Raw genomic sequence first — 24,375 nt, 5'->3', positions numbered from 1 at the left:
TGTGTCCAGTTCTGTCACGTGTCCATCCCCCCATTCCCAAGACATACTGGGAAGCGTATGTCCACCTCTTTTCAGTGGTGCCCAATGCCAAGACAGAGTTACACGCTTTGCATTTATAGCAGTTTCAACCAAAATGGGCCTCAAATAACGAAGGGAAATTCTCAGTGCTATCACAATTAAATAAATAAATGATAAAATTTCAGATAAGCTAATAAAAGGAGTATTAGAAAGACAGCTGCAAGCACTGCAGTTATACAAGTATTACAATTTTGTATGTTCCCCTTTTCTGGGGCAATTCACTTCTGCATTATAAATACAAATACATTCTACTTTTCACTGTTATGATGAAAGACAGCTTGACAAGACATAAAATAAAAGCAGAGTTTCTTACTTGTGTAAGTGATATTAAATCCTCTTCCAGTTGTAGAGTGATCTGACTGAAATTCAAGTCTTACTATGTGCCCACTGCTAGCCAACTGAGAAGGTACCTCATTTCCAGAAAAAGTGCCAAGAGGTGGTAAATCTGAAATCCCATCATCTTTCACAGTGAGATAGTCAAATTGAGGTTCCACATCAAAGTCATTGAAAATCAGATGGATTCTGCTTCCTGGCTCTGAGATAATCAGCCAAACACAGTTCATATTGTTCCCATACTCCTCAGGATAATTTGGTGAAAGAATAATTCCAGACGGTGTGGTGAAGTTGAAGAAACATGAGACTAAAGAAAACAACAATATATTCTTAAAATACTCCATAAACACTACAAACATTTGTCTTTCTATTCTTGTGGAATAGAGTATTTTTGAAAACTAGATTTGAAAACTACTACACATACAGCCTGGACATAAGACTGTTAGAGCATTGCAGGTTTTAATTCCCCCTACGGTATTAAGTGCCTGCACTAGAGCTTGCAAAATATTAAAAGAAATACATAGAGAATGCCAAAGAAAGAAAAAGTAGTGCTTGGTGTGTCAGAATTCGGAAGAATTGGTAGGTTAGTTTGTTCCAAAGTGAAAATGCAACCTCCATTTATTTTATGTTATTTTATTGTATTGTATTGTATTGTATTGTATTGTATTTGCTGTTAACAGAAAAGAAATGTGTTCGAAAATGTATTTAGAAATCCGAAAGAATTAAACAGAAGGGCCAGTCTGTGTCTGTAGCACACCAAGTTCATGCTGATGCAAAGATTAGTACAAATGCTGTGCCTTAGTCAAGTACTCTTTAAAAGTATATAGCACAAACTTAACTTCCTGTTTCCCTTTGTTAGTATAGGGTGATTAAACAGAAATGATTCCTAGCTTTCCACCTTTTTCACTCTTTTGGGTCAATTTTCACCAACACAATTCCTAACTATCTTGTAGTCATGATCTTGAAGCTGTTACTCTAGTAAAAAGAGCAGTACATTCAGAAAGACGAAGGCTTACTGCACGGTAATTAACACAAAGGATAACTATTACTCAGCTCTTGAAGTGCATCAAAATTGAGTTTAATGTTATAAATACATGTTGTAAATTCTGGTTCCATTACCTTTCATAGGGCATGTGCACATCAAACAGCAGAGCAGTAAAATATTCTAAACTATTGTCAACTAATATACCAACCCAACGCAGCATAGTGCTATGCCAAAACACAACTTCTGTTTTCAAAAGGATTGCAGCCACGGCATCTCATGGCCAGGCTTTATGTGCTTACACACATTCCAGCATTATACAGGCATATAGAGGCTGCTTCCATTCACACAGAAAGCTCACTCAGCTTGCTAAGTCCTGTAACCAATACAGCTGCAAAATACATATACATCTAAGCAGAACAAGACACCACACTCTGTTTTGAAAATCCAGTACTGAATTGTAAGACTCCTTATAGAAAAGGTAACGCTACCTGGAGAACTAAGTGCCTAAGTGTACACCTGTGTACTTAAAAAGATTTACTCTATTTTACCATAGAAGAAGGGGAAAAAAAAATGTTATCTATTTAAATCCATCTACAAGCTTACCTACAAACATATTTTATCTTTTCAAACAAAATTCATGTTTAATAATCTCAGCCGCCTTTTTCCACATTGGATATCCTCATATTCCTTAAACACATATTCATGTTTTGTTAGGATATCAAGAAAACAAAACAAAGCAACATAAAATATTTTTTTCTTATATCTGTAGACTGCTTTGCAGTGCCAGAATCAATGCATGTGCCACAGTCCTTTTGAGAACTTACATGCTAAGTGTTCAATTAGAGTCTTTTGTATGGCACTCATTTGTATTAAAAATGTTAAATGATAAAAATAAATACAAAATGAGGGGATGAACATTCTAAAACTGTCCTATGTGATGGTAACCATGAATGAGGTACTATGAAGCCAACTAAGAAAAACACATGACTGTTAAACGCCTTCAAGGTCTTTGAAATGTTTTCCTGCTGGCTAGTAAAAAATGCTAAGAAAAGCAAGAGGTCAGAAAATGATTACAACAAAGAAATAATAATAATAATTCTTACAAACACAGCTGGGTTTGTTGCCAGACCACTGGTTGTTTTGTTGACATGTAATCGTTCTCTCTCCCACCAGTTCAAAAGCTGCTTGACATTCAAAGGTAAGTGTGTCTCCATGCAGAAAACTACTGCCAGTCCTTTTCCCATATGATGGAATTCCAGGGTCTCCGCAACCTCCTTTCTCAATTTCTGAATATCAAAAAATTCAAACACAATAGTAAGGAAAATATATTTGTCAACAATTTACATGTCAGTAAAAGAGGTGCCTTCAAAACATTTGACATTATGCTTTAAACTAGTATTTACAGTTGAAAATGAACGAGAGGTAGGTTCTTTAAAACCACCTACAAGATGGCTTAGGATCCTATGTCTTTTCACAGATCAATAACTTCCATACCTGCATTGCCGAAGATACAAAAATCCTCATGTTTAATGGTATGACTGCACTGAAATACATCTGATTTCATGGTAGAATTATAAATTCATCTATAGTCTCCATTCTATCATGGACATATATTAACATATACATCTTATTTCTGTAATGAAGTACTAGTAATAAAGAATCTAATTTAACTTTCAAATCTGCAATTCATTAGATAATGCTATTAGCAATAAAATTAAAAGTACATAATTTACTCATAAATTATATTGATTTTATTTAAAGCACCGAAATACCATAAACACCAAAATATAATAAAATTGAAGAATTATTTTTAAATCTCATACTTCAAATGAGAGCCAATTTTTTGCCAGCTGTGTTCAGCTACACTGAAAAAAGATTAACAATTTAGATCATACTTCCTAGACACCCTCTAGAAGATCTGCTATTTAAATAATATTTATTTTGTTGATATGGAATGCATGTGTAGATAAGAATATAAAAATCTAGTCTTATGAAACATATGAATAACAAGAATATTAAAGACAGGAAATGTAAATATTAAGTGCCTGTGCTAGAAATGCTGTATCATCTTGCAAATTACTCTACAGTTTGCTGCCCATTGAAAATGAAGAATACATTTCTTTGCCATTAAATTTAAAAAAGTTTTGACATTAATTTCCATCTATGCAGCAACCATAATAATGAAGCACATCTGGTTCTATAAACTGTGTTGCTACATCTGTAGTAAAATGATGTGAACCTCATTCAAATGAACTCAGCAATAAAATTTTGAAGTTATTTAAACGTTTCACAGTTTAATTCAAGGTATGAAATTTGAAATATTCAGGATATCAAGAAAATTCAACTCTCAGAACAGTATTAAGTATTAAGATAATTTAACATAATTAAAAACGTCTGCTGTCATATATTGCTAAAACTATTAATATTAAAATCTGGCAGAAGCATTCAACCTGGCATGCTAAGTCCAAAAGAAATTTTAATATGCAGAATGGCATTATTATGGTACACATATTCATATTCTATGCTTACAACCTTGAAGAAGTTCTGAATAGATTGTTGAGAAGCACGTATGGTACATTTCACAGCAGAACAAGTTATTCATCAGGGTAAAGAGAGGTACACTTTTTTTTTTTTTTTTTTAATCTTAAAATAAGACTTTGAAAAGAAATTTGTTCCTTTTATATCTATGAATTCAGAGCAGTCCCAGAGTCAGATGTTTTATTGAATAATTGTCTTACCAGAAAGCCAGAATGTATCAAATGAATGAAAATATCTTCCAAAAGTCCACTACACAAATATATTAAAACAGCAGTGGAATAATATCAGAAATAGTCTGATACTGGAATAGTATCTGAAATTATCAAGGATTGCATATTTTATCTTTAAAAATGCTTTAAAGTAGCTTTACCTGCATGATCCTAGTGAGACGTTTATTCTTAATAGTACAATGGAGCACTGAAAACTTGTTTGTTCCCAGTTGTCCACACACTACATGAAAATGTGGAGAGCTACAGAAAATTAGAACCCATATTTTGATTTTATTTTAAAAATTCGTCTCCTCCATTGATAGCAGAGCTACATCTAAAGCAGTACGTGTGAATGATCAACACTCTTTTGAAAAACCTGTTGTGTATTGGAGGTCAGGGCAATACTGTCTCAGAGCAGAAGTGTCAGGAGGCAAACTGTCTGCAGGGTCTTGCAAAGTCACTGCTCAAGAATTATCCCTTTAGAGAAAGCAACAAGTGTTTATTTCCATGGATACAGAGGAAGTACCACAATATTTTTAATTAATGAATTTACTGAAGTAGAAGATAGATCAGGATGCTTTCTAACTCAGGAGATACACGAAGCCCTAGGAGTGGGTTATGGATCAATGAACCAAAACTTTTAACAGAAGTTACCTAAAATTAAACTTTCTGACAGGTTGAGAATTCATTTTTTTTTATGGGAAGTTAGTACAGTATGTCTTTGGTCAGAATTGAGGTCTTACTTCTAAGTAATTCACTTCTAAGTGAATACTTAGTGTGTCTTAACATATCACCTTTCATCCATGAATGACCAGTTTTACATGAGGTAGAAATATAACCTGAATTTTTAAATCTCTTATTTGAAAGCATAAATAAACAATTAAAATATAAAAACTAATTTCAGGTGAAACTTTTAAATGCTTTTATTATTCAGAAATATAAAACTTTAATAAAATCTGTTTGCCTCAAAAAACATATTTCAGTGTTGCATTTGCAGTTAAAATATATTAGAACAATTTTTTTATCAAAGTATTTTACATTGAAAAGACAAATATCTCATAATAATGTCAAAATGAAATGTATTAACTTTATTTCTATCTCAGCTTCCAGGGTTTGTGTTTGTTTGTTCAACATAAAAACAATTCAGCAAATGTCACAACTTATAAGACACTTTTGAGAATGTTTGATTTGCATTTTGGCAATAAAACATTTGAAAGATTCCATCCAGCTCTAGGAATCTACATCTTCTCAAAGCTTGGGGTGAAGACCATCTGCTATTACAGAGAATTTATATTAGTAAAAAAACAAATTATTCAGCTTGTCTGAAATCATCTATTTGAATTTAATGGATAGCATTCACTTGTAGCTTCGAGTTTCATACAAATTTCCTGGTATGAAGATTTACTATAACATACACATAATTTCTTATTCATATTAAATTATGGGTGTTATTATCAAGCCCACATTTTTAGATCATTTAATATTCTACCAATTAATTTAACTGTGACATAAAAAAATCTAATTTTCATTCCACGAAAGCAGAAAGAATTCCCAAGTTAGATATAGTAATAGATATATTACTATATATTATTAGTTAGATATAGTTTCCACAGTTACTCAGTTCAATGTCTTTCCTTGCTCTTGAATTACAATTTACTAATGCAGGTACTAGACAATTTCCTTCCAAAACATTTGAAAAATACTAAATCCACAAAAAGCTTTTTTTTAGCTAACTGAATTTCTCACAGATGCACTGACTGCAGACAGAATGTATGTACTTTTTTCTTTACTGAAGATCTAGCTTTCCATCACATACCTTAATGACAGAACACAACTAGGGAATAAAAAGAAGGTTAAATTATGGATTTTGTATTTATACATATCACAGCATCACAGAATCACATACTATTTGTTTGCATCTAGATACTATAGACATGTAGTCATTTCCACATTTCTCTGTCCTCTGGAATTTGACACAGCCTTTATTTCATTGTCTCTTGTCAGTCTCAAAAAAACCATTTTTTTTATTATTATTATTTTTTTAGCATAAATCATACATGTATTCATTTGTTTCTGGTTTTCATGGATTCTTTTGGTAGTCTGGGGAAAGAGACTTCTCATCTTGTTTGTAAACTAGAAGTATTTACTCAATTTCAGTGAACAGTCTCTTTAACGTTGGAAGAGAGACATGATCAGCGATTTTCTGTCAGGAAGATCATATCCCTCTGAATTGAATCAAAGACATTTCTGGTGCTGTGTTTTGTTTCTTTCAAAGGAAGAAATATGGCAATTCTAAAGTGATATTAAGCACCTAAGTACGTACTAAAACTAATACTTGAAAGGTTTCACGTTGCAGTTCTGGTCTTTTTAATGAAAAGATTTTGTGTTACTTTGATCCAGGTATCTGAAATACATAATAAAATGCTAATGGATTTTAACATTTTGCAGTCTTTAATTTATTTTTTAGTCATGGTAGTAACTTGCTTTTTTTTTTTTCCCTTGTTACTACATTACAAATGCACAGTTAAAATCAATTCCATAATACCATGATATTTTCATTCACGCTATCTTATATTCTAGCTTAGATGATCAGTGAATCATAATCAAATCAATAAATCTGTAACTAGATACATCTTTTCTCTATAGAGCATTAATAATATCCTCACACATAAATATTCAAACTTCAGTAGCTCAAGGTCTGCCAGATAGTCAAAGTTAATACCTTTAAAGTCTAAATTCATGAATTTGACTACATATTTGACTACATTTTGTAATTATCATCCAAGACAATTTAAGGGAACCTATAATCTGAAAACTGGCAGGTGCACATTTAAAAAAAATAAAATAATAATAATAAAAAAAATAGTTTGGAAGTTTATTTCTGCATCAAATTGGACCTTTTCAGTTTAACATCTAAACTCTTATAACAGGTCATAAATGTTTGTGTTTAAATACAAGAAAAACGATGACTTTGTTTATATCTTCTTTTTACCCTAGAATCAGAATGGTTAGGGTTGGAAGGAACCTTAATGATCATCCAATTCCAACCCCCCTGCCACGGGCAAGACACCTACCACTAGATCAGGTTGCCCAGGGTCCCATCCAACCTGGCCTTGAACACCTCCAGGGATGGGGCATCCACAGCTTCTCTGGGCAACCTGTTCCAGTGCCTTGCCACCCAAAGTGTAAAGAATTTCTTCCTTACATCTAATATAGAATATCTTCCTGCAGTGACATTTAGAATACCTGACACAGCAGACTCTGACACTTGAAAAACACTTTCCTAAGTTTAGAACAGACAGAAAAAATATTGTTGTGCAGAACAGACTTTGATATAACAGATGCTGTGTTTTAATTATTCCCACTTATATTATTTATTGTATACCATAATGCTTTAAGGTGATCTTTGCATTGATCTCAATAATAAAATCTATTTGGAGCAGTAACATATTGTATTTGCCCTACATCTTTTATCTGAATGTTAGAATTCAAATCTGAGTCCCAAGCAATGTCATTTAAAGCCTTCTTAATGAAAAGGAAGTAATATATAAAAAGACAAAGTCTGCAACTGTACTGTGACATAAATCCAGTATGTTTGTTAAATCCATCATATTTGACAGGCAGAAGAGTTTTGAATAGACACGTTACAAATGAGGTAAATAGACATTACTTCAACCTACACATATGTTCTTCCCTGTCTTCTTAGGGAATACCACAATTCTTCAATACAACAATTAAATTACACAGTAAATATTTTAAACTGTAAGTACTTCTTCATTGGCAGGAACAGAGAGCTTGTCTTTCTAGGACTTCAGCACAGGAAAAATAGAAAGCAGAATCAGCAATGGTTTTACCACTCCTGAAAAGATTTACAGATTGCAGTTGTAAAAGATTTGCATAGCAAATTTATGATGGAGCAGAGAATTCAACTAAGTATCCCTAAATACTTTATTCCTCTAAAGTACATTTTTCTTGTTTCCACAGGAAACCACGGTGGTCTATAGAAATAGACCATCTGCAAATTATGCAGGAGCTTTCAGTATTATAAAACAATAGTTTCAGTATAGGAAAAGGAACCAGAATTTACAAAAGGCCCCTTCTGTTTAATATGATTTTTCTTTTTAACGAGGCAGAAAGCTAGCCTTACAAATACCTGAGGAAGCACAAAAATGCTACTGTTTATATGTAAAAACGTTTCAGCCTTCTTTGAAATGCATGTGTAATACTGGTTTCCCAAATACCAATACGTTGTTGAAAATTATGGGAATTTGAAAATACTGACAGATAAAGAAACCCCTATACAGAGAGAGAGAGAGAAAGAGAGAGAGAGATTGAGAGAAAGAGAGAGAGCGCGCGTCAGGAATACTGAAGAGAACAGAGAACATAGGTAAGAGAATGAAATTATTATATATATATATATATATATATATATATATATATATTTATATATTTATATACATATATATGATTCCTGCAAAGGAACATGGGAATAACTACTGAAAGTGAAAAATAAATCAAAATTAACAGAAAAAAAAATATATTTCAAATAGCACATATTTAGACTGTAAAGCTGGCTATTAAAGCTAAAATGTGGTTGGCCTATAGCTAAAAACAGAGTGGCCTTACAGGGTAATTTCATAGGTGATAACAATTTTAATATTATTCCAGTAAATTCCTTCAAAGAAAAGATACAATACAATTTACTGTCAATCCCCAACTATAAAAAGAGAAAGCCTCCTTCACAGGTCATATAGTTCCCAGCAGCATTCTAAGGGATGTCTCACAGTTTCTCTGATTTTTTTTGTCCTTGCTGTCATCAAAAAGGCCACAGATCATATCCACTAGATCAATTTTTATTGCTTCTATTTTGTTGAATTCTATATCAATATTAAAACCAAACATGACCTTAGAACCAGATAGATGGAAAGCCAACACGATTTTATGATTTTTTTTTTTTTAATAGGAAGTCTATTTAAACTAACTGCCTGTTATCATAGCATAGAGATGGCTTGTTGGTAATAATACAATACCATATATATATAAATGCTTTAAAGTAATCAAAAAGAAAAAAAAATAAATCTATTTGACAACTTTGTTAAATTTAATATTTGCTGTGTACTTAAATATTCTATCAGAGAATAAAGAAAAATCACAAAGAAAAAGAATTTATTATTTTTTTTAATGATCAGTTTTATGATTGTCCAGGGTAGATGCAGATGAAATTTGAACAGGAATGAGTTCAAAGCTTTCTGTTACTCATTGCAGAGAAGTTTATTGTCTCAACTAACTGACTGATGAAATAACAATGAAGTTCATTATCAACAACTGCAGAATCATAAATATGGAAACAATTAATTTTGAGCTTGCAGGTACAATGACAGGTTAATTTTCCAGTTTTTCTTTCCCTGCCTGTTTCCTTCCCATTGGTGTCCAACTACAGTCTGAAAGTTGTACAACTGCCTGCCCCAGCCTCTACTAATGCAGCAATTACCTAGGCTTCTCAAGCCTTTATCATGTGTGGCATTCATATAGCCATGTTTGGCAGTAATTACTTGAATACAGACAATATCAAAACAAGCTAAAATCAGGCTCAGGCAAGGGTAGGTCCTGAGATCCTACACTGTTGCTTCAATAAAGCTACAGCCTTTAACCAGTAATGATAAAATCACAGCATTGGCCATATAATTCAGCTTTAAAAAGAGATGATTGAGGAATTGAGCTATAAAACCTATACATATATTAAAGAACAAACAAACAAACAAAAAACAACAACAAAACATATAAGAAGTGAAATAAAAAGCATAAATAGGAATTGACTCTTCACTGTCTCACAATAGAAGAACTAAGGCTTATCAAGGTAGTCAACGGGCTTAAAACATCTAAGGTGTTCTTCACACATGGATTTCTCCCTCTATCCGTTTGTTGGGTGAAATTTAGGTGTATCACAAAAAGTGATACAACAAATGCATGAAAGAAAATCTTACTAAGAAACAAAGAGGAAACACTTGAACTATGCATGACTAGGGAATTGCTCTTGGATTGTCACCTTCTCTTGATTTATCACTGTATACTCTTGTGTTTTAACCCAGCAGGCAGCTATGTACCTGTGGTGGTTTTACTCAGGTGGGCAGCCGAGCTCCACCACAACTGCTCTCTCACTCCCCCTCTCCTCAAAGAGGAAGGGGGAGAAAATACAACACAGAGAACTCGAGGTTTGAGATAAGAAAGGTTTAATTAAAGGGAAAGGGAATGGGAGGAAAAACAGAGACAAAAGAAGCAATCAGTCTGCGCGGAAGCACAGAGAGAGGAAAAATTATTCTCTACTTCCCATCAGCGAGCGGTGTTCGGCCACGTCCTGGGAAGCAGGGCCTCAAACGCGTAGTGGTTGTTCAGGAGGAACAGCCCCCTCCCCCACGACAGCCCCCCTTTTATTGCTGAGTGTGACATCAGGTGTTATGGAATATCCCTTTGGTTGGTTTAGGTCAGCTGCCCCAGCAATGTCCCCTCCCCATCACTTGCCCACCCCCAGCCTGCTGGCTCTTGGGGGCTTGGAAGGAGTCCTGATGCTGTGCCAGCACTATGCAGCAATAGACACAACACTGGAGTGATATCAGTGCTGTTCCAGCTACGAGTGCAGAGTACAGCACTGTGCGGGCTGCTGCAGGGAAAAGGTGACTCCAGCTCAGACAGACCCAACACAGTACCACAAAGCCACTCAATCGCTATCCCCAGGTAGGATGGAGGAGAAAACCGGAAAGCTAAAAGGCATAAAGGAGGTTGTAGACAGTCATTAAATGTACAAGAAACAAAAACAAAACAAAAAAAACAGCTAGCAGGAAAGGATAACGAAGAACAGGACAGGACTGGAAAACAACAGATTAAAGACTTTTTAGAAAATATAAACATATTCCAGGGAACAGGTCCAAATTAAATTGATATTACAGTACTTAAACTGAAGAGGTCTATAAACTATTAGCAATTATCTTCAAGAACTTATGGAGGACAAGGGAGATCTCAGCTTAGTGGAGAGGAGCATCTGAAATAACTGTTTCAAAAACTGCAGAAAACAGTATCCAAGGAATTATATGCCTGTTTCATTTAAGATGAAAATATATTAGAACAAATTGCTGATGAATTTATTTATAAACATATCAAAGTGAAATGCAGGAAGTTCCACGTGCATATGAGGAAAACTTCTGTTTCCATTGTAATTGTTTCAGTATTCCAAACAAAACCCAAGCTTTTTGAAAACTTTATATATTATGTTTCATTATTTAACAATTCTATATAAAGCAAAGTTACTCCACTGTTTTAGGTATTTTTGAGATGGAAAAAATTAGATAAGTCAGTTTCATTTTTGCTGCTTGCCAGTTTTTGTAACAGTAATAATTGAGACTACCTCAAGAGAGAGATTAACTTTAAAAGATGATTTTAAAAGCTGAGTAGTGGAAAAATGCATTTGCCATATTTCTTGAAATCACAGTTCTTGTTTCTTCAGACCTGAAGTGTAATCCAAGTGATCTCTAAAATGTTAGTTAAATAATATTACAAATATTATGTTAAATATAAAATTTAAGTAAAGTCTGCCTTATTTTAGAATTCCCTATTTTTGTACAGAACAACTTAATATAGTTGCATTAATCATGGGTTTGGGGGTTTTCTTCCTGTTTATTCTTATAAGAATAAACTCAAATAAAATCAGCTGTTATAATGATGATTTTCACTTACTGATTAGGACCTAGAGTGAAGGACATTAAGTCAGAATAGACATAAAACCCAAACTCTATAGAGATCATATATAATTTAATATTGTTTTTAAACACCCAACACACTTATTTCTTTTGAAACAGGGAAAAGTACTTTCCATTCCTCACTCATACTGAGGAACAGAATTCACTTATTTACTTAATGCTAAGAAACTGAAATATACAGAACACAACTTCCTTTTTTATTTAAAAACGTGCAAGAGAATAGTTTAAAAACAAACAAACACAAAATCTCCGGATTTTTATATAAGGAATGTACTTATAGGCGTGAAAAGTAGATGGAACTTCAATGAGTTGTATTCTAAACAGCACTCATAAATATGAGGTCTGTATCCTCGCAGGGTAAGAGAGAGAGAAAAAAAAATCTTTTCTTGACTTTATTATTAACATACTTCACATTAAACCTTTCCATGGATTCCTGGAAGTTGTAATTCCTAATAGTAATCCATAGATACAGAGAACTGTTCTTTCACATGGCAATCGTGGAAAAAACTGGAAGTACCACACTGGAAGTAGCTGGAAGTACTTCTGCTACTGGAAGTAGCAACTTGTGAGGAAGGATAGAGGAAAAAGTATTAGTTCCAACCATTACTACAATCAGGTGTTAGCAATCATTATGGAAACCCACAAGAAAATACTTCTGCCAGGGAGCTTCTGAACTCATTCATGACCTCAAGTCCAGAAATCTGATACATATTGTCCATAGGACCCTTTTCATTGTGGAAAGTCTTCTGCTTCTTATGCCATATAATGCAAACAAATCAATATTAAGTTATACTTTCTGAATTTGCTGCTAGCCCCTGTAAACCAAAATTCAGGGTCAAAACCACTATATGAGATCTAGAGTTGTATAAAAAATTCTAAAGAAATACGTCACAAAAATCCCCATCAAAATGCAGGAGTGCCCCTAAGAAAGGAAAGAACAGAATAAAGGAAGGAAATAGGGTCCCTTCTTATCTTTATAACAATTTGTATAGGTTACTAAATAGTTATAGGATGTTTTCTGTAGCAACACAGTAACAGCTGTGTCTACCAAAACTTTAAAAAGCAAATAGAATTTTAACTCTGTACAACCAAACCATACAGTGTTATCCATGTTGAATTGTAATGAGACATGGACCTGTGCATTTGCATGGAAAATTGTGTATAATTTGTTCACTCAAACTGTGACAATGTTATGCATTCTATTGTTTTAGAGCAGAATATCTTTGAACATGTTTGTCCAGAAATAAGATATCTTGAGTCCTGGCAAGTAAGATGTGGTACTTGTCCAGAAAGTAACCAATGTGTTACCTGTATTAAAAGTGCAAGCAAATAGACCTTTGTGTCCCATCAAAGTGATGGAACACAGGAGTCTACTTCTAAAGAGTTAAGGGATGAAAATACAATTAACACCATTTAACATGTTTTTATGGAAAATTGCTCATGTCATACAAACAATAGGTATTTAGGTTATAAACTTCACAGTGTATTTTGTCTTCTTTAAGCCATTTAAATTAGCAACACATGACATCCTAATTAAGAACTGGCATCACAGAAAATCAATTTAACACATATTAAATGGATGAAAATTAGATAATAAGAGTGTCTCAAAGCATAAATGTGAATAAAGAATTATCATTAGGCAACAGAAGTGCTCCAATTAGCTTAGCATATACTTTCTTAGCCCATTCCTAACAATTTGTTATATAAATGCTATTACAAAAAAATACTTGGTCAGTAGTAGCCATTGTATTGCATAGATTGTGTGGATATCTCAGGTGGAAAAATCCATTTGACGTTTTGCTTTTAAAGTTTCACACTCAGAAGAAAAATAAAAAAGGCTGGTTTATGCTGAGGGCACAAGAGAGAAGGAGAGACCCTGATGGAGTCTAACTCTACTACATCACTATTAACTGTCCAATTGAAGTGAAAGGAGAAGATCAGAAACAAAAACTAACAAACAAAACTACTAACTGTGGTACTATGAAGGGCTTGTGAAATATTCCAGACTAGACCTTTGATAAAACTATGAATATAAAAGTTGTCTGATTTTTGCTTTTACAATTTGATACAGTAGGCATACAAAGGATATGGTAGAGTGACATTAGTTTTCAGTTTGGAAAGGAAAGACTACAGTGATGCCTAGAATACCTTTCCTTACTACATTTCAGCCTACACAGAGATTGTATGTGTTGCCCATGGTACATTTGTGTAGCTTTAGTTAAGGTACCATCTATTCCAAACTTTTTTTTTTTTTTTTAATGAAGATCATCTTTTTATGGCTTCTAATATGAAGCAGAGGACTGTGATGTGGTAGGATGGGAAAATATTTACTATACATAAGAATGAATGGCAATGACTTTAATTCATTGCAACAAACTTTTATGTTTTAATATATACAAAATGGAAATATACATTTTAATGGTTCCTATTAAGGTGCATGTTCTGGTGAAAACATGCTAATACTCCATACAAATATCTATAGCATAAAGAAGCAAATAGATCATATACCCTCAGTTTATTTTATATAATTTCAACCTTAGCAGATAAGAAGACAATCACAACAAATAGGTCGTGTCCACTTTCCTTGAGCATTTTTTTGAAAATGAATGGAAACTTAAAAAAAATAAAAAAATAAATAAAGCTTTATTTGACTTACATTTCTTGCTAAAATCCTTTAAAAATCTCTTCTCTATATACTGCTGTTAGAAAAATAGCAAAATAGAAACCTATGGAAGTGCATCGAAGCAGTGGATTAGATTTTCAACTGAACTCAATTGTTTATCATAATATTTGGAATTACAAATCCAAAAAAGTTCAGTTGCAAGCTGAGTAAGTGTGAGAAATGATACTCAATGAAATTCAGTAATATTTATATGGCATAGTAATGCAAAACAATAGAAGCATTAACAGATTCAAAATTTTTATAATGTTGTATCAGTCCATAAAAGGTGACTGTACAAAACCTTTTTTTTGCAAACTATTTCATGCAAAGGCAATAAAAACATTACAGAATAAAAAGCGCCAATAAGACTTGGAAATGGCATTAAGACAGCACGGAGGGTGCTGTAGACGATAGGAAAAATCCAAAAGGTTTTTGTGCTCTTAGTTCTGCGAGGACGATTATGCAAGTGCACACATGCTGATACCACCCTACAGCATCTAAACAAACCAAATACACTCACTTCCTGAGGGAATTTTTTTTTTTATTTTTTTATTTTTTCTTTTTGAAAGAGAGGACAAACAGATCAACAGGCATATCTAAAGACACTGACTGAAACCAATCTGCATCTGTCTCTACAAGGAGTGGTGTACTTCATTTATTTTATATAACTGATATTGCTAGCATAGCAGTAAAGCTTTTATTGCTTTATTATGTGTCCTAACTGTAATGATTTTGTTTTGAAGTAAATAGTACTCTGCTTTCTAAAAGTTCTTTAACCACTAAAGCAGTCTTTTACACCGGAAGGAAAAACAAAGGGAACTTAAAAAAATAAAAAATATAATAATGCCAAGTCTACGACTGATTTGTAAATAAATTGCTGCTTTGAAATCTTACTATGAATTATTGCTATCATTTCCTACTCAAGAAAGGATTGTCCATGCCTGGAAAGTCAGGGCAGAGTACATTACAAAAGATCTAAAAAAATCTACTACAAAAGAATAGATTACTGGTCTGTAATAAAATGCAGAATTATTACAAATGCCACGGGTCTTTGTTTGTTTCTTTTTGCAAGATCATATTACAGACTGAAACTGTGGCCAATGCAGGTCATTTGTACCGCTGACCAAATTTAATTCATTTCTGAAACTGCTATATTACTTACTGTATTAATATGATGTTTTTCACCTACAATTGGCATATACTTTATAGCCTTATCTCCACAAACAGCTTATTTAATGTAGTTCATTAGTTTTCAAATGTAGAAATCTTCATTGTACAATGTTCTATGAGCTATATTCAGAAAACTCCAAGATTACATGTTTTTAGAAGATCCATTTTGTGGTAAACATCCTTAATTCTTTATGATTAAAAGAAAACTGAGTGATATTATACACTCAGAAGAGTGTTTAGATGTAAAACCAACATGCAAGCACACACAACACCAAATTAGGGGGTCATTATATCTTTTTGTTAACCTAATTCAGTAATTCACACACTTAATAATCTGAATGGGTCTTATTTTTACATAATATCATGCATATAACAATATATTATAAAAAAGGCTTAAAATTGTTCTTGTCAATATTTTGAATTATGAGCTATCATTTTTTAAATTGCACAGAAAGATAAATCATTATTATAAATCATTATTTTATCTTGAATAATAATAACCTGCTTTCATCTAAATTGCTAATAAAACAAGAGAGCATTGTAAAAAGGCTGCTCTGGAGGATATGCTGACTTTGTAACAGGTGGAGGTGTTTGCATGTCAAATCAATTTTAGTCAACGTGTGAAATTAATGTCTGTTTATGAGCTGAATGGATAAATCACACAGCTGGTGAAAGGACTCCGAAAGAATAAAGTATTGAAGAACTCTGAAGCAACTGTTTAGTGAAATAAGCCTTTTTTTTTTTTTTTTTTTTTTTTAAAGAGGATTTTGCAAATAGTATCTTTGTGTCTGAATGAAAAAAAAAAAAGTGTCTATATTTCCCATAAATTTAACATCGAGAAGCACATCAGTAGCCTCAATAAAATCCTAAAAATGCAGATAATAGTAAGCTTTCAGTTGAGTTTAGAAGATGGAAAAAGGCATATGAACAGGAAATTTCAGAAATTTTTGATCTCAACAACAGTAAAAATGAATCTATTATATGAAAAAATCAAGAAGTTCATAGCATTAAATTCCAGTATATCTTTCATAAGGCATCACTTTTACAAAACAAACTTAAACAACATATTGGGAATTGGTGGAGGTGACCTGTGACCAGGCCTCCAAGGATCTAGATGGCATCCTGTGCAGGCAGAAGCTCATATGGAGTGCACCAATGTCATACACCAGCACCCTAGCGATAATGGGCTAGACGGGTGTCAAAGCACCGTCTGTGTATATAGACCATCCTGCCAGCTCCAGTGATCCAAAGCAAATAGATTCTCCCCACCTCAACCCTAAGACCTGCATCTGAGCTGTGGGAAGACCATCCCACCAGATCTGGCTACTCGAATGAAAAGTGGAGAATCTTTCTTTCTCCTAATCCCTACCAGGTTACCACACAAAACACACATGCATAAACATATCTGTAAGTACAAAAGAAAAATAAATTTGCAACAAAGTTACACAAATTAATAAGAAAAACTATTTAGTAAGCTAAACAAGAGATATTAAGTATTCTGGGTACTGATATAACACTGCACGTGTAGACTTGTAATTGAATAAACAATATCTGAAAGCATAGCATCTTTTTTGCTAGGCAACACCAAAAGAAACAAAGTTTTTAAAGAGACAGCACAGAGATACTCTTTGAAATGTATAAAGAAAGAAAGGTTGGTGCACCATTCCTTCTCTTCCCACTGTGACTTTGCTATGCAAGTGCTTTCTTCCAAGGTTGTTCTTAGGCTAGATACTCTGCCTAAATCTCTACTATTAAATAAAGCAGGAACAAGAATGAGCTTGAACACTGGATCTCCAACCACCCACAATTCGTAAAGTCTATCATGCTTCCTAATGATGCCTACCAGCATTCTCTAAGACATGATTTGGGGGACAGCAAGCACTAGGGACCGCTCCCTAGTGGACTGGATTGCCAAGACTGCATTCAAATTTCATTTCTATACTCTAGTCACTCAGCACCACTCCACAGGCTTTATGTCTTCAGACATGCCTCATCACATCCCAAATTGTGATCCATACCTTGTTTCATGCTATGAAAACATGAATCATGGCCTGCATTAACACACAGAAATAACAACCTCTCTCCTACCCCAAGACATATAAAAACACACACACACACACGATTTGTCTGTGGGTAAACAAGACCCCTCCACAGGGCCATGTTACACTGCTATATCATCAGAACAAGAATACAGTCCCCAGCTACATTCTGTTTAAAAATACAAGTGCAGTCTCAAGGTAGTTCCTGGGTTGCAGCAAACTCCATGTCATCTCTTATGGCTCTTTAGGGAAACAAACAAACAAAAAAACCCTGTCTGTTCCCTCTTCTGGTAAGGGGTCCCCTGCTCCTGTAGTGATGTCAGGCTCCTTCTGGCTCTGTGCACTCCCTCTCTCTGAGTCAAACCCAGCCTGCATTATAGAAGATCGTCATGATAAGGGATGCTCAAGTGAAGCTGTTTTCCTTCTTATAAATCATTCTAATGAGATACGAGTTAATAACATACAGCAAGTAGTTAACAAACAAGGTATCAGCACAGTTTCCTAGATTATTTTTCACAAAATTATCATGAAAGACCCAATTTTAAAGGTTGTTTGTTTGCTTGTTTTTATGGCAGATGGCTATCCTGCGAATAAGCATTTTTTCTTTATCTGATATTGCCATGCCATATTTTTAGTTTCATATACATGTAATATAGAATAGATTTCTAGTGATATGGTCTCTTTTAGCTGTGGAATTGGAAAAAATATTATGCTATGGATTAGTAAAAATATTTACTATATTAAATGATTACCAGGATATTTTTGTCACAAATAGAAAGAGGGAAAACTCCTATGTCCCCTATATATAATAAAAATAAATGCAAGTTGAACAGATTTTAAGATTTTACACAAAATGTACAGAATTCATTTTTTAGCGTGCAGTGTATTCTGATACACATATAAGAAAACCACAGCATGAAGAACGTTGGGTAAATTTTGAGATGAAACAAGAATCAAACCCTTTGAAATTACAGAAATCCTTGTAATTAATTTTCAGAAATAATACATACTTTCAGAAATAATATATACTTTTGCAGATACAGAATAAGAATAAACATGCAGGTAATGGTGACTTTAATAGTAATCCGTCAAAGGGTAATAATATACATTCTACATAGCAAATAAAAATGAATCTTTTTGTACAGCAGCAAAACTAACACATGAAATGCAGTTTAAATATCTATAAGTGCATAAATATGTATTTTTATTTTTTTAAAACTTGATTTCATGAAGACTTAACTATAAACAAGATTTTGTGTATGTTCTCTTTTTAGGAAAATTTGTCAAATGAACACCAGAATCTCATGAGAATGAAGGCTTAATATATTTTTATTTATTGAATTATCCTGTATTGTTTCATAAAAATACTTATTTATGGTGACTCTGAAGTGCTGACAATATGCATAAACATACAGAAAATCTTGTGCCAGTCAAAGCACTCCTAGCACAAGATTAACTTTGATATTTGCATCATAAATACATAGTGGTTTATTCATTTTCCAAGTTTTGCTGGTTTAGATAGATGTATTTTTTTATTTTTTTTGTATTGTGCCAGATAAATATTTGCTGCAAGGAATTTTTCTTTTCATCTGTTTTTCAGTAAATGGCAATAATATTGAATATTTTATTTTTATTTTTTTAGAGGCAAATTAAATATTTAGCAAGATTTCTAAAACAATGTTTTCTTTACAAGTCTATTGACTTCATTGATAAGCTGTCACCTTTAATATCACATTGATACATTTCTCCAGGAGGATATACCTAAAGAAAACGTAAGTGTTAGAATAGAGTCAAAAGTGTCAGCTACCACATCATTTAAGCAATTCATTTGTTACCACTGCAAAAAGGATGGTTTCTTAAAGTAATACAAACAGGAAAATAATACTTAACATAGGTGGCAACACTGAGGAAGCAATATGAATGCTTGACTTACTGCTCATTTGAAATCTAGTTGTTGATTTTAAAAACAAGTACATAGGTGTCATGCACCAAAACGCTTCCAAAATAGAGGATAGACTTGAGGCTTGATCCTTCTAGTTAAAAAAAAAATAAAAACTGAAAACTGTCACAAAAATCAAATACTGATATAAGAATGTATCATAATATTGCACAAACAAACAACTAATAACTATGTGTTTCTGTTTAGCTGTGATGTACTTTTCTTTCAGGTGGTCATTTGCAGAAACTTTATAAATGATGGAGGATGCTTAAGAAGGCCAAATAAGCAATCTCAGTTGTTGGTTTTCACATGACGTTCTGCATGTTTCACCATGTTCTGAAACACACTCTACCTATTAGTAAACTGTTACAATTATTTTGGATTGTAAAGAAGTGAAATGATTATCATCACAGGTAATGTATGTGGAAAGCTAAAGTCATGGAGCAAACACTGTGGCATCTTCTGTAATAAATACAACTATTTAAAAGACAGCTAAGTGGGGAAGTTTTAAGTGTTATAAACTTACTGCACATTTCCATTTACTTAAATAGTGAAGTTCTATCAAACTTTTAAGTGAGCTATATCTGCTAAGAAGAGTTGGACTTATGTTTCAAAAACACAGTCATTCACTTCAGACTCCCTGCGTACTCGTGCAGAAAAAGACCCATCTAGACCCATCTCCCTGTTAGTCAGATCCAAGGGAGTCAGATCCAAGGGAACAGCATGAAGCCATGACTGGGGAGGTCCAGGCTGATGTCAGGAAAAGGTTCTTCACTGAGAGAGAGGGTGGGGACAGGCTCTCCAGGACAGTGGTCGTGGCACCAAGTCTGCTGGAGTTCAAGAAGTGTTTGAACAATGCTCTCAGACATATATTAAAAAAAAATAATAATACTATTTATTAGGTAATGCTTAGATTTAACTCTCATTTACATCTTATTCTTCTTTCTTAGAAAATGTCAGCTTTATTTTTAGATTTTTTTTTGCTTTCTAGCCTTTACAAAAAATGTTAATGTTAATGTTAATGTTAATGGTTTTTAAAAATATGATTGTAGTAAACCTTTAATTAAATTTTAATTAGAATCTGGAAGTAACATTTATGCTAAAGTCAAGCATACTGAATAATTAACCTGAATGGAAAGCTATATAACATTTTCCTTTCTACAACACAATAAAGGTGTCTGAACTATTTTCTACATGGAATGTGTTTAATTATGATGTAAAACTACTTTCCAGAGAAGCTTCACTAAAAGAATAATCTTCACTGGCTGAAATAAACACAACAATTCTTTCTTATTCATAGACAACATGTTATTGTTGCAATGCATAATATTTTTACACAAAGAGGCAAATAAAGACTTTCAACTCCTGGTAAGTTTTAACTTGTTGAGCCTATCACTGAAACAATGTGAATGCACATGTCAAATCAGACTCAGCTGTTGTTTGGAGGGGAAGGGAGAGGAAGGCTTCTCATTCACAGTCACGCCATATAGTTAAGAAAGAATACATGCTGCATACTGTTAAGCCACATGTAAAGTGTTGAGGGTACTTAGATCTATCTTTTTTTTTTTTTTTAATGCTGAAGTTTAAATATTGCAGCACATTAATAATGGTACTCTTCAATAAAATGAGAAAATTCAAAATGCACAGAGGTATCAGCCAGCAAACTGATCAGTCAGCATTTTTTCCTACATACATATTTCTTTACAGCAGATTGAGAATCTCCATTATTAGCAAAAAAAACCTGAATTACTTTCAAGGTTACAGTGAAAGAAACTAATACATTGCTTAAACATTATAACTGAGCATGTATACAATAATCTGTAAACAGATTCAGACAAATAAGAGATATTGATTGTATGTCTACGGAGCATAATTAGCATAAAGATATAAAGACTTGGCTGAAGACATTGGCAAGTGTCAAAGAAGATGAAAAGAGGATGTTAGAAGCAGAGTTATATAATTAGTATAAGTAAAAAAAGGTATAAAATGTACTTAAGAATTTTTACTTACACAATTTATTTATTTGTTATTTCTTTAATTTCAGAGGGAGAGAAAGACTACTGCAGTGATATAGCCTTTCCCCTATTTATGCGCTACACTAAACATCTGTTGTTGGGAAAGAAAGTGGTATAGATGGAAATTTGGTCTTACCTGTTACAACCTGCTAATCTATAAAAATTCAAAACGCTCAACCTATTACAACGTATCACTATGATGTTATATTCCTCAAGTTCATCTGTCTTTTCTAGATAGGAAAGTGAGTTCTGTCTGACACCCCAAGCACTGTACCAAGCACCCCAAGCTCAGGCAATGTTATTCTCTACTGTCAAAACTTATTTTGAAACTGGTTTGTTAATTGTCTTAGAAAAAAATAAAAAAAATTGAGTAAATTAAGAAAAGATGTGGAGTAAATTAAGAAGCTCAAAGTTTTCCTTGAATACCTTTTGAATACCTTATAAGGTGTTTTATTTCCAAACATTTCACTGTATTTATTTGTTTCCTCAAATGACCATCTAATTTCTGAGAGTCCTAAAAAAGCCTAATTCTTTTAATTGCTTTCAGTGTGTTTTATCACTTTTCCAAGAAGTAACAAAGATTTATATCAATACTGATACTGCAATGACACTTATAAGAATACAGACTTTATTTAAGCTAGTTGTGTGTTTGTAAAACCTACAAGGTTAAGGTTACAAGGATAAGGTTTAAGGTTTACTAAGTACTATAGCTGTACACAAAAAGACAGCTGGCATTTATCTGAGCAACCGAAATATATATTTGAAAGTATTTTTCTACTAGTCTCAGGAGGAAAGAAGCATCTTCTTCCTAACAACAACATAATGAAGAGCTTAAAGATTTACTGCTCAGTTGAGCATCAATACAAATTAATGTTGTAAACATGACATTTTCAGCTGCTTGCAGGGGCTGATATACTTCCTGAAATCAGATATCTTAATAATGTCAAATTATATAAAATGCTCAGGATTATATCATTGGGTCACCAAGATTGTTTTATAATGTTGTGATGGAACTAAAGGATAGGCAAGTGAAGTAACTTTATTATTTTATAATCATGTAAACGGATGAATAAAAAGTGAGCTCTAAACAGACTGCCAAGCAGATGTTGTTATACACATTATCAAAAAGTCTGGAAGTCAAAAGGTAAAATATTTTTATCAGGCTGACAGGTTTATAGGCTTGAGTGGGAGAAAAATCCCAAGCTTAATAAAATTCTAAAGCATTTATGTCTAAAAGTTCAAGCTGACTGTGGCAGCCGTTTCTGCATCAATGTAGTACAGTTGATGGGAGCACAGTCATGGAAGTAGTCTAATGATCAGCCTGCTGTACTATCTGTCCTTGACCTAACCAGCCATAGAGCACCTATTTTTAGTTATGGCACACACGTGACATAAGTGGAATAAGTCAAACTCAGGCACAGTGTTCACCTTATAATTCACCTTTCTTTGGCTGAGACCTAGGTGCTATCAGGAAGGTGCACAGAGCCAACCAACTTCTTGACCTGACATCATTGTGTGATATTGTTGCAAGGCATAACATGATATGCTCTGGCCTGAATACACATGTCAATGGCTTTGTCTATCTTATGTACATAACAGTATGTTTGCATTTGTACTAAGAAATGTTTGAACATGAAAATGAAAGAATTTCTGTATAGATGGTTTGATATGCTTAGGTATGATATTACAATATGACTTTCTGCTAGGACAGAAAGATTTCCTGGCCTTTTCACAGAAACTGTAGGTACTGTCAGAGAATTCTTTCAGAAATTTACTGAACCGCTCTGTTCAGAATTTTAGGTACCTGTAACAGACAATGAAGGACTTCCAGATACTGTCTATAAAATAAGTTCTTAAAGAAAGTAACCTTAGGTGCAGAATATTCTTCAGTATTTGGCTTTTGTTGTTGTTATTGTTTTCTTTTAATTATTATTTTTATCTTCTAATAGTTATTTTTTCTAATAATAATTTTTGGTTTAGTAAAAATAATATGGTTCCAGTATGGTTTAGAAAGTTTAAAAACAAAGTCAAGGTGATTTGTAGCATCCTGCATTTTATTTGTAAATAATGAACTTATGTATAGTTAAAATTACTTTCATCCTACACAACAATTAAGTTACAGAATAAATATCAAGACGACTGTTGTATTTCTAACTCAGTACCTGTTTATCAGTTTTGTCAGTTTAGCAAACTAATCTCAATATTAATTTTGCCAACTCTGCTTTCCATAGCTCAAATTCTACTGCATAGAGTGACACTATTCTTATTTCACTAGTTAAGTATCTCTTGAGGATCTATATCTTAAATCTTTCTTGTGGGTCCAACTAGTGTAGAGTTGTATCTCTCAGAGAAATCTGAGAAACAGGAATATAGATAGCATGTTGTTTGTACCACTACATATTTCTGACAGTAAGATGTTTCTGAAGGTGAGCCAAAGAAGAGCTAAAAGCATATGGAAAGAAATGTTATTCCTTTAGTCCATTAGGTAAACTGTAAATATTAGTAAATTTACCATTTAAATGACACACATCTGTAGTTAATCTGTAAAGCATATCATCTAATTTACAGTGGCCATTTCATGTCAGTTTTAGCTGCACATTCTAACATAGGTTGGGTGAATAGAAGAATCAAAATTTCATAACCAATTTCATAGTTA

At 33.2% G+C, this 24,375-nt stretch overlaps 1 protein-coding gene across 1 annotated transcript in view; it reads right to left on the bottom strand.

Annotated features, from left to right (window-relative positions):
• CSMD1 (CUB and Sushi multiple domains 1) overlaps window positions 1–24,375 on the bottom strand; it is a gene marked incomplete at both ends in the record, with an annotated part of 1,174,241 nt that overhangs the window by 290,783 nt on the left and 859,083 nt on the right. The window contains 2 exons of the mRNA XM_084285255.1: window positions 392–718; window positions 2,500–2,682. Of these exons, the coding sequence (XP_084141381.1) occupies window positions 392–718; window positions 2,500–2,682 (510 nt within the window). The remainder of the gene's footprint in view (window positions 1–391; window positions 719–2,499; window positions 2,683–24,375) is intronic.

This window comes from Netta rufina, assembly GCF_964035555.1.
Source record: "Netta rufina genome assembly, chromosome: 3".
NCBI lineage: Eukaryota > Metazoa > Chordata > Aves > Anseriformes > Anatidae > Netta > Netta rufina.
The sequence above is the reverse complement of the archived record's forward strand: the minus strand, read 5'-3'. Positions and strand labels throughout refer to the sequence as shown.